Genomic DNA, 10683 nt, shown 5'->3' on the forward strand with positions numbered 1-10683 from the left:
AGGAGCGGGCTGTCAGCCGCCGCTCGGGACGGACGGGCCGCGGGTGGGGCCTCGCCGCTTGTTGTCGTCCGGTGCCTGAGGAGAGGGTCAGCCGCTCGCTCTCTCGCCCGCCCGCCCGCCCGCCCCGGGGACTCCCAGGTCTCGCTCAGCCGCTCGCTCCGTCCCGAGCAGTCGGGGACATGTCGAGGTGGGCGGAGGCCCGGTGGGCCGGCGCCAGACGGCGGACGGCGGCCGAGGCACACGCGCCCTCCTCGAGCTTTCCCCGGAGACGCCTCCCTTTACAAACGCCCCGAGCTTGAAGGAGCTGTCACGGCGAGGAGGCCCCGCCGGGACCGAGAGCAGGAAACGCCGGTAAGCCCGCTCCCACCGCCGCCCCCTCTCATCCCCTCGGAGAACGCCCGCGGACTACAGCTCCCAGCGTGCCCCGCGCGGCCGAGGCGCGGCCGGGCTCTGCGCGCCAGCCGCAGTGCACGCTGGGAGCTGTAGTCCGCGAGAGGCGGCCCTCCGCCCGCCGCGCGGGGCACGCCGGGACGGCGCTGCCGATCCCCGCCCGCCCGGGCCCTGTCACCTTCAGGGCCGCGGGCCGGGCCCGGCCTGCCCGGGGGAGCCGCCGCCTGCCCGGCGTCCGGAAGGGCGGACGGTCCCCGGGAAGGGGCTGTGGGCGGCTGCCAGCCCTCCGGTGCCTCGGGGGCTGCTCTCCGGGCCGTCCCGAGCAGCCGGGCAGCGGCTGGGCCCGTCTCCCTTTTCCCGTTCGTGGTGGCTGTGCCAGCTCCCCTTGCTTCCGCCGCCGCCTCCTCCTCCCTCCCCGTCCGCGGGGTCCCCTTTGGACCCCCGCCAGCCTGCCTGCCTCCCTGTCAGGTAAGGCAGGGGGTGTCGGGGCCGATCCCTCCCCGGGGAGAGCCCTGGGCCGGACCCCACCTTCATCCTGAAGAGGACATAGGTAATATTCACAGGCTGACTTCGCTTACCCTCAATTATCCATTTTTGCTTTTTCCTTTTTCCGAGATTTAGCGCTTCGGGTAGGCTGTCGCCTCACCTAGGCTCCGCTTCTGCCGGCTTTTACATGGGCTTGCCTTTCTGTGGGTCCTGCCGCGTTGGTCCCCACTGGCACCGAGACACACCGTGAACCCCGTCATACCCAAAACCCTTTCGATTCAGCTGGTTTAAACTTAAAAATTAACCCCTCTGCAACTTTGGGGACGTTCTCGCCCTGCCTCCTCAGCCGTGTTTGCTGTGTACTAAGTCAGCCAGGGCCAGGAAGGAGACCGAGCCGTGGTTTCGGAGCCAGGCATCGCCTGGTCTGGTGTTGAACGGCGTAGGCACCATCGCCGGCAAACCTCTCAGCCCCGTGTCTCTGCCCTTGCCCCTCTCCAGGCGCCGAGGGACGGTTCCTTCCTGCTTCACGCAGCACCGGCAGCGGGCGGTCGCCCGCTGCCGGTGCTGCGTGAAGCAGGAAGGAACCGTCCCTCGGCGCCGGTGGGCGTTGCCGTGCCAAAGCGCGGCTGAACGCCCCGTTTAACACCTTTTGACCGCACCTTGGGTTAACGGTGCTTTTATTCTGCCGCCCAACGTACCAGCTCCGCCTGTGCTGGGGTGAGAAAATCCATATCCCCTAAAATTCCTGCTGTGGGGGAAGCGATCCTTGAAAGCAGGCTGAGCTTTTGCTCACCGAGGGCTCGCGTTCGTCCTTCCCATCTCATCGTTGCCAGATCTTCCGCTCTGCTCCGAAGCGGGCTGGCGTATCGTCCCAGCTTCTTCCCCAGAGCGATTCTTCGGTGGGAAACCGCCACCAGCTCTGGATTTCGCTGTGTCTGCGTCCTTTCTCTGGTGACAGCTGCCTTTGTGCAGCTCCTGCTCGCCGGGAGCTCTCCCTGCAGAACCTTGTTGGGTGCCGGGGCAGGTTTCGGCGTCCGAGGGACCTGTCGGTTCACGGTTTCAGAGCAGCACGACTGCTCCGGGTTCCTGTTTTATTACGAACGCTCGAGTCGCCCGGTGCCTTTTGCATCGCTGAAGATGTGTTGGGGAGCGCTGCCGGCCGGTCTCTGTGCCGGGGGAGGGAGATGTGCTTGTGGCATGAGGATGTTCCGGCAAACGTTCCGCTTTCTGCCCCTGTACCTTGCACGTTGCCGTTTGATTCCCCAATTTTCCCTTCTCCGTCTTCCCAAGACTGTTCCCGAGCTCGTTCCTCCTCTCGCTCGCAGCAGAGAGAAAACGTTGGGCCGGTGCGGGGGCTGCTGCACAAAGGCCTGGTTTTCCCCCATGTGGAAGCCTGACCCAGACCAGGCGGCTGACAGGCCAAATCTCGGTGCTTTAACAAGCCGAAAGAAACCAGAGACCTGCACGAAAGCACGTCAGGGTGGTGGGACCTTGCTGTTCATCTGCGCCTGGGGAGTTTCTTTCCTGCTTGGAGGGCTATCGATCGCGACGACAGCCAATATTTGATGCCGGATGGGGGCTGGGAGCCGTTTTCTGTTCTCTGGGGTGTGGGAAGAGCTGCTTGCTGCTTTCCCAGTCACAGGATGGGGCGGGGGGGGGGTTGCCAGCACCGTTTAGCTCCGGCTGCTCTGACCGGGGGCTCGGGGTTGGGGTAAATGCTGAATCTGCCTCGTAGAGACGGCGTTTACTGTAGCGTCGCTTTGACTTGCACGTGATCTGGTTTGGTCACGTTGGGTAATGTCACCGTAAGAGTATCCCTGGCCCTGCCGCGGTGCCGGTGTCGTGGTCACGCCTGCAGTCCTGAAACCGAAGGGCCGGGAGTCGTTCCTTCTCCAACCCCATCGTGGTGCCCAGGACAGAGGTGGGGACGTATCTTCCCCGGGAGGCCTGGAAGGGGCCGCTGCTTCCCGAGAGCCCTGGCACCGCTTCCCGAGAGCCCTGGCACCGCTTCCGAGAGCCCTGGCACCGCTTCCCCGCCTATTTACAGCTTCTCCTGTTACAGTCCCGGAGAGGCCCCGAGCTGGGGAGGGAGCGTGGGCCGGGGCCAGGCGCCGCAGGGAGGCCGCCTTCCCCCTGCACATCCAGCAATCTGCCCGTCCCCGTCCCTCCGGGGCGACGCTGTCCCGCGTGGAAATAGTTGCTGAAGGCTGCCGTCCTCCCCGCGGCTGGGAGGAACGTTAAGCAGTTAACAATTTAACCGGTTAACCAGTCCCGGCGTCGCTCGTGCTTTTGGCCGAGGGCCCTGACAGACCACGGAGGAGCAGCTCCCCGAGGGGCTGCCGCGACCACCCCAGTCCTGCTGCCGGAGACCACCCTGGGGCTGGGCCAGGGCGTCCGTGTCGCCCCCAGCCTGCGGCAGAGCGGGTGCCGCACGCTCTTCCCCGGCTCTGAGGGAGAACAGCCCGGCCAAAAAAGGCCGGTGACCTTCAAAAGCGAGGAGGGGAACTTGGGAACTCCCTGGCAGAGCACGCTGCCGAAGCGTCGGCAAAGCCGGTGGAGGTGATGCGGGCACGGCCCCCCGCACGCGGTGGGTGCCGCGAGCGCTGCGGGTGAGCTCGCTCTTACTCATGTAGCCAAAGCGACGCAGCGGCGCGTAGGAGGGGATCGGGCGGGAGGCGTGGGTGCCGATCCGGGGCTGTCGTCGCTCTTTGTCCCCCTGCCCAGAAGAGCTGTCGGCTTCCTGACTTTCCCGCTGCCCTGCCTCTGCGTTGCCTTCCGGGCATAGAATCGTTTAGGTTGGAGAAGACCCTAAAGAACATCGAGTCCGAGGTCCTGACAGGGCTGGCCAAACCGCAGCCCTGCTGTGCGACCTCGGGCTTCTCCTTCCCCGGCTGCGAGGATCTCTTTCTTTGCAGGATACGCACACTTTGCAGCAGCTGTTGCGCAGGGAATCGCTCCAGAAGCCGAGACAATGAAGCTGTTGGAGAACTCAAGTTTTGAAGCAATAAACTCCCAGCTGACGGTGGAGACGGGAGATGCTCACATCATTGGCAGGTGAGTGCAGGCAGCTGCCTGCTGTCTGTCGGGGAAGCAGGGCTGCTTTCTCTCGCTTTGTCCCGAGAACGCCGTCAGAAGGCGTTGCAGTCCGGCAGCGTCAGCACTGCGTCCGGGATCCTGCCGGAGCGGAGGGGAGATCGCTGCTGACTCATGGAATCACGGGATGGTTTGGGTGGGAAGGGACCTTTCCAGGCCATCCCCTTTCCAGTCCAACCCCTGCCACGAGCAGGGACATCTTCACCTCGAGCAGGTTGCTCCGAGCCCCGTCCAAGCTGACCTTGAGCGTGGCAGGGATGGGGCATCGACCACCTCTCTGGGCAACCTGGGCCGGGGTTTCACCACCCTCGGCGTAAAACATTTCTTCCTTGGATCCAGCCCGCATCTCCCCTCTGTCAGTTTAGAGCCCCGAGCCCTCGTCCTGTGGCTACAGGCGCTGCCAAAAAGTCCCTCCCCGTCTTTCTGATGGGCCCCGTTAAGCGCCGGAAGGTGCCGGAAGGTCTCCCCGCAGCCGTCTCTTCTCCGGGCTGAACAGCCCCAGCTCTCCCAGCCTGTCCTCACAGCAGAGGGGTTCCAGCCCTCCGACCATTTCCGTGCCCCCCCTCTGGCCCCGCTCCCACAGCTCCGTGTCTTTCCCGTGCTGGGGACCCCAGCGCTGGCCGCAGCGCTCCGGGGGTCTCAGCGGAGCGGAGGGGCGGGATCCCCTCCCTCGACCTGCTGGCCACGCCGCTCTGGACGCGGCCCGGGAGACGCTTGGCTTTCTGGGCCGCCGGCGCACGCCGCCGGATCATGTCGAGTTTTTCACCTGCAATTGTTCTTCTGTTGGAGCTGGGCAATGGGACCTACCGGTCGCTCGGAAAAGCTTTCACGTACCTCTGACCGGGTCCTTCTGGCCATGCTGCGTGCATCAGCGCTCAGCAGCTCGGGAGCTGGCAGCCATCTCAGCTCGGGGCGGCAGCAAGAGCTCCTTCTGCTGGGCCGGCTGCGAGGGAGTTGGTCCTTCGCCAGCTGTGGATCTATTTTTGGTCCTGGCTGAAGGGATCCTTTTCCGGCTTAGCGCTGGCATCGGTTTGGCTGGCTGCTGTGCTGGGGACAGGAGACCGCAGCGGTGAGGCGGGCTTTCCGCCTCTCTCTTGAGCTTCCCGTGCTAGCAGCGAGGTTGGCTGCACAGAGGGAGCTTGTTGGGATGGCTCCGCTGTCCCTGGAAGAGCAGTTCAGCTCAGCCGGCCTGCTCTGTGCCTCCTTGGGGTAAACATCTATATCCCCGTGCATCCGTACATACGTACGTGTAAGTAAATGGGTTTGTGGCAGCCCTGGTTGCCTTGCGCAGAGCTAAGACCAGACGATGTGGGGAAGGTCGCTCCTGGGGACTGGAGAGCCTTTGGCCGTGCCGCTGCCTCCTCCGAGTGCCCGCCGCCGCGGCGGTGCTGGGCCGGGACCTTTGCGGTGCTGCTGGCCGGCGGGGCTGTCCTCACGCCTGGTGCTGTGTGTCTCCCCAGGATCGAGAGCTACTCGTGCAAGATGGCTGGCGATGACAAGCACATGTTCAAGCAGTTCTGCCAGGAGGGCCAGCCGCACGTCCTGGAGGCCCTGTCGCCTCCTCAGACCACGGGGATCAGCCCCAGCAGGTACCACGGGCTGGGGGTATTTGTCTGCCGTGCTCCACACCGGAGGTAGAGGCATGTCTGCGGGTGGGGGGTCAGGATTCGTGGAGGGAATGACCCTTCGTTGGCGGCTGGCCTCATCTCTGGCCCTGGGCTGGCTGCTCTGCTTGTTGGTAGAATGATCGAATCATTGAGGTTGGAAAAGACCTCTAAGATCATCGAGTCCGACCGTTAACCCGGCACGGCCAAGGCCACCCCGACACCACGTCCCTGAGCGCCACGTCCACACGGCTTTTAAACACCCCCAGGGATGGGGACTCCACCGCTTCCCCGGGCAGCCTGTGCCAGTGCTGGACAACCCTTTCGGGGAAGAAATTGTTCCTAACGCCCAGTCTAAACCTCCCCGGCGCAACTGGAGGCCGTTTCCTCTCGTCCTGTCCCTTGTGACCTGGGAGAAGAGCCCGACCCCCCCTCTCTCCACCCTCCTGTCAGGCAGCTGTAGAGAGCGAGGAGGTCTCCCCTCAGCCTCCTCTTCTCCAGGCTGAACAGCCCCAGGTCCCTCAGCCGCTCCCCATCAGCCTTGTGCTCCAGACCCTTCCCCAGCTCCGTTGCCCTTCTCTGGACACGCTCCAGCCCCTCCATGTCTCTCTGGGAGTGAGGGGCCCGACACTGAACACAGCATTCGAGGTGCGGCCTCGCCAGTGCCCAGTACAGGGGACGATCACTGCCCTGGTCCTGCTGGCCACGCTATTGCTGATACAAGCCAGGATGCCGTTGGCCTTCTTGGCCACCTGGGCACACTGCCGGCTCATATTTAGTGTGGTCCAGGCTGTGCCGGTGACACCGCTAAGCCTGCCGTTCTGCCTCTCAGGCTCAGTAAAAGTCAGAGCGGCGATGAGGAGGGACCCCTGAGCGACAAATGCAGCCGCAAGACCCTCTTCTACCTGATAGCAACGCTCAACGAGTCCTTCCGCCCAGACTACGACTTCAGCGCTGCCAAGAGCCACGAGTTCAGCCGGGAGCCAAGCCTCAACTGGGTACGTGAGCAAAGCGCCCTGGGGCAGGGCAGGTCCTGCACCCCTGCCGCGCTGCCGGCTTCTCTCCTGGCAGAGAAGGCAGGGTGGATCTGGTGGGGGAGCGTCCGGTTCTCCGGGGAGCCCCGCGGCGCTGCTGTGATCCCGGGTAGCCGTTCCCAGGGCACGCCTCGCTCCCTCCTCCGGCAGCGTCGGAGCGTGGTGTCCCTCCCGGCAGGCGCCAGAGCCTCTGTCTGTCCGTCTGTCTGCCTGTCTCCTGGCTGTCGGGGTCCAGCAAGGCTGCCCTTGTCAAAGAGGCAGATGGAGCAGGAAGCGTCCTCTCTGACCGGGGAAGTTTGCTCTGTTTGCAGAGAGCCTTTCAGGAAGCCACCATGCTCTTCGCTGGCAGAGACTTGGGCTGCGTGTGCCCCGGAGATCCTCTGATGGGTTTTCCCTCTCCAGCCCTGTTGCTTCCCTGCTGCCTCTCTCCTCGCTTCCGCCTCAGGGCCCTGAACTGGCACAGCAGTGCCTGGCCATCTTGCTTCTCCCCCTCCACGGTCGCTGTCGGGCTCCGGCGTCTCCCCTCGACGGAGGAGGGACGGGGAGGATGAGCCGCGTGGAGCGTGGGAGGGAGGTGGTGGGCAGGAGGGCAGGCAGCGGCTCCTCTGCTCCTCTCACGGGCCCTGCTCGGTCTCTCTAGGTGGTGAACGCTGTCAACTGCAGCCTCTTCTCTGCCGTTCGGGAAGATTTCAACGCCCTGAAGCCACACCTGTGGGATGCTGTGGATGAGGAGATCTGTCTTTCCGAGTGTGACATCTACAGGTAATGGGGCAAGCGCTCACCCCCGGGGCCTGGCTCCTGGCCCCTTTCGTGCCTGCTACGGCCCGTAGAGAAACAGAGTTATTTTTCAATAAAAGGTTTCCTTTTGGCGTGCTCATCTGTGTGTGTGTGAGGACTTCCCGCTGGAGCGGGGCAGGGCGTCTCCTCACCGGAGTTCGCTGGCTCCCAGCTCCCTGCCCGTGGAGGGGGAACCGCGGCTACCGTCCCCTCCCAAAGCGCAGAACTTCCACGCCCTGGAAGTCTGCGCCCCCGGCAGCAGCTGCGCTGGCCGGGTCTCGCCCTCCTGCCGAAGCCAGCCCGCGGGCACCGGCTGGTTCCTGCCGCCCACGCCGGCTGGCCGACTAGTCTGCCAGGCTCTGAGGACACCGACTCACTGCTGCCCGCTCTCTGCCCGCCCAGGCGGCTCCGAGCTCGCCCAGTCTCCCCCTTTCCTTCCTCCAACGTACAGCCGGGGCAAGAACGGGGTTGGCGCTGGGAGCAGAGGCCGGCACGGTGTTTCTCATGCCTCCGCTTGGTGTTGCAGCTACAACCCTGACCTGGATTCGGACCCCTTTGGAGAGGACGGCAGCCTCTGGTCCTTCAACTACTTCTTTTACAACAAAAGGCTGAAGAGGATTGTCTTTTTTACCTGTCGTTCCATCAGGTCAGGCCACATGACATCTCTGAAGTCACCCTAGAAAAGAATTGCCTTGCCTGTTCGCAAGTCACATCCCTGCAGGGGACGAACCTTTGGCCCCCGCTGGCCCCGGAGCTGGGCGCGGTGGAGAAGCGCTTGGGAACTGCCCTCCCGGCGCTGCCCCGGCGCCGCTGCCTGCACGCCAGGTTGGCCAGGGAGCTCGGCCAGAGCCCGGTTCCCTCCGTCTTCCCAAGACACACGTCACCAAAGGACAAGCCGAAGGGAGCTGTGGTCCCCGGGGAAGGGGTGGCACCGGGCTGCTGCTCGCGGGCACGGAGGGGCTCGTACGGGGGGCAGGAACCCCTCGGGGGGCAGCCTGCAGCCAGCCCCTCCTTCCTGCGGGCTCGATTTGGATGCAGAGGAGACTCAGCGGGGACCTAAGCCCACTGGAGAGAGGAGCGGGATCTCCCCTGCGGCCGCACCGTCCCGGAGGGGTGCCGGCTGGTGGCTTACCTTGTGCTGCCCTTTTTCCTCCAGTGGGTACGCGTACACGCGCTCGGAAGGTGGCAATGAGCTGGACATGGATCTTGGTGAAGAGGACGCGGAGGAAAACAGGGATGCCGGCGACACCGAGAGCGGCAGCATCGAGGAGGACAGGTACGTGAGCTCGGCGCTCCGGCCTGGTCCAGCGTGCCGGCTGCGGGCTCCCGCTCCGAGGGGAGTGGGGCTTCAGCTCCCGTGGGTACGGGGGGCCGAGGGCCCTGGCCTGCTGGGCCTCGAAGCTTCTGCTCCGCTGCCTCGGGAGCGTGGCTCGGAGCTCGGCGGGGCCGACGCTGCTCCCTCTCTGCCTCCTCCTGCCTCGGCGCGGCCGCGGAACAGTAACGCCCGCGTGCTTGCTTACAGGTTGCAAGTTATTTGCATGTGAGTCCCCAGAACGGCTCCGAGGTGCCTGGCCGCCCTGCCGAACCGCCCTTCCGCCTGCGTCCCGACGACGAGGCAGCCCCGAGCCCCCGAACCGCCCCTGCCCAGCAGCTGCGGCGTCGCTCTGCCCGACACATACACTGGAGTACCCCAGGCATCTTGGAGCACGACAGACTGAAAGCAGCTCATCTGCGGCCTCCTGGCCGAAGACGCGTCCCCTCGCTCTGGTGCTGCCGGCCAACTTCCCCTTTCCCCTCGCCCGTGGCCGCCGCGGCGCGGGCCGGGGCTCGCCGGACAGCTGTGTGGGAGCTCCGAGAAGCTTTGCTGCACTTTATCGCTGATCTCGTTGGCTGCACTGACCTGCAAACTCCTCGTGGCGCTGAAGCCGGGCTGAATTTCCCTCGAGCACTTTTCTGTACTGGTTGCGACCCAGCGAACGCCGTCCGTCCACAGCACCAGCAGCAGCGGAGAGACGCCCCTGCCCGGCCTCCTCCGGAAGCAGCGTTGTTGAACTCCCCACGAACTGTCCTCAGCTCCTTCCCTGGAGAAGAGTCCGTTTGTTTCAAAGAGGTTTGCTTTGCTCTTGCCCTCCCACAGTGGTTTTCTCTGATGTTTTGGTTTTCTTGATTGATTTTTTTTTTTAATCTTTGCTGGGTGGTACCAGCGTCCTGCACTGGTCCTGCGCAGAGGGCTCCCACCAAACAGCCCTGCGGGTGAACGCTGGACCGGGCGCCTCAGTCCGCACCCCCCATGGTTTTCTTTGGGGTTTTTTTTTTAAACCACGGCTGACTCTTGGCAGTCTGGAGGCCGGAGCACGGCAGGGCAGCGGCCGCGGTGCCGGGGCCCGGCTCAGCCCTTGCCGGGGGCTGCAGCGTCTGGTTTTGTGTTGGGGGTGAGCTCGGCCCGCGGCGGGAGCGGGGCTCTGCCACTCCCACCCGCGCTTCGGTTCAACCGCATCTCCCCCCGTTCTCTCCGTCCCCCTCACCCAGCCGCTGCGGGGCGAGCCCCTCTCTGCCCAGGCGCCCAGCGTTTCGGGGGCCAAGTTGCCCCCCCTCCGTATTTCGGCAGGTGCCGGGTCGGGGCAGGGAGAGCTCAGCTGAGCACGCACAAAGGAGGGGCAGCGGCTGCCGCCCCCCCGAGAGGAGCCCGTGTGTGGCAGCGCGGTTGCCGCAGGCCCTCGCCACGCCGGGGCTGCCTGCGCGGCCCCTGCCCCTCGGTCTGGGGGTGCGTTGGGGGCTGAGCGGCTTTTGGAAGAGGCTGGCTGGGGAGGGGGAGTGGACGCCCCGAGGCTGGAGACTCCCGTCACTGGGGGGGCTTCCCCGGGGGGCTGCCCCACGTCCCTGGCTTGTCCTGGGACACCCCCACTCCTTCCCCCGGCGCAGCGCGGTGTCACCGACGGCGGCTCTCCCCGGCTCCTGTGACTCCTCAGCAGCTTGTTTTTAAGTTGGAGTTTGTTTCCTCGTTGCTCTTCAGGACAGACCTGAGCCCCGGCCCCCGCTGCCGCCGGGGAGGGGTTTGCCTTCGGCTCCCGTCCCTTTTCCCACCGTAGCTCACGGGACCCTCGCACCTCCCTCTGCACCCGCGTGGGCTCCCCGGGCCCCGCTGGGACGGAGCAGGATTTGGCCCGGTCCCGTCTCTTCCATCCTTCGCCCCTCTACTAGCACGCTGCTGTGGCTGCCTGCCCCGTCTGCCCCCCGTCAGGGAACTTGGACTTCACAGCGTAGCAATGTATCGTTACACCAATAAAGTTTTTCTGTGA

The 10683-nt window shown here is 65.1% G+C and overlaps 1 protein-coding gene across 3 annotated transcripts; it reads left to right on the forward strand.

Annotated features, from left to right (window-relative positions):
- The first annotated feature begins 26 nt into the window (after positions 1-26).
- MAF1 (MAF1 homolog, negative regulator of RNA polymerase III) lies at positions 27-10683 on the forward strand. Of its 3 annotated transcripts, none has more exons than XM_072851735.1 (8): positions 32-351; positions 3792-3930; positions 5430-5558; positions 6406-6571; positions 7248-7369; positions 7911-8030; positions 8541-8660; positions 8907-10683. In XM_072851735.1, the coding sequence occupies exons 2-8, from the start codon at positions 3848-3850 to the stop codon at positions 8926-8928; spliced, it is 762 nt and encodes a 253-aa protein (XP_072707836.1). In that variant the 5' UTR covers positions 32-351; positions 3792-3847; the 3' UTR covers positions 8929-10683. The 3 variants fall into 3 exon arrangements, with proteins under 3 accessions (XP_072707838.1, XP_072707836.1, XP_072707837.1); XM_072851736.1 differs by lacking the exon at positions 32-351 and adding an exon at positions 554-940; XM_072851737.1 differs by lacking the exon at positions 7911-8030 and having other exon boundaries at positions 27-351.

This window comes from Ciconia boyciana, chromosome 2 (genome assembly GCF_034638445.1).
Source record: "Ciconia boyciana chromosome 2, ASM3463844v1, whole genome shotgun sequence".
In the NCBI taxonomy this organism is placed as follows: Eukaryota; Metazoa; Chordata; class Aves; order Ciconiiformes; family Ciconiidae; genus Ciconia; species Ciconia boyciana.

Coding starts and splice junctions, on each gene's coding strand:
- MAF1 (XM_072851735.1), top strand. CDS start 3,848: ATGAAGCTGTTGGAGAACTCAAGTTTTGAAGCAATAAACTCCCAGCTG. Junction 6,572..7,247: donor GGGAGCCAAGCCTCAACTGG/GTACGTGAGCAA, acceptor CGGTCTCTCTAG/GTGGTGAACGCTGTCAACTG. Junction 7,370..7,910: donor TCCGAGTGTGACATCTACAG/GTAATGGGGCAA, acceptor TTGGTGTTGCAG/CTACAACCCTGACCTGGATT.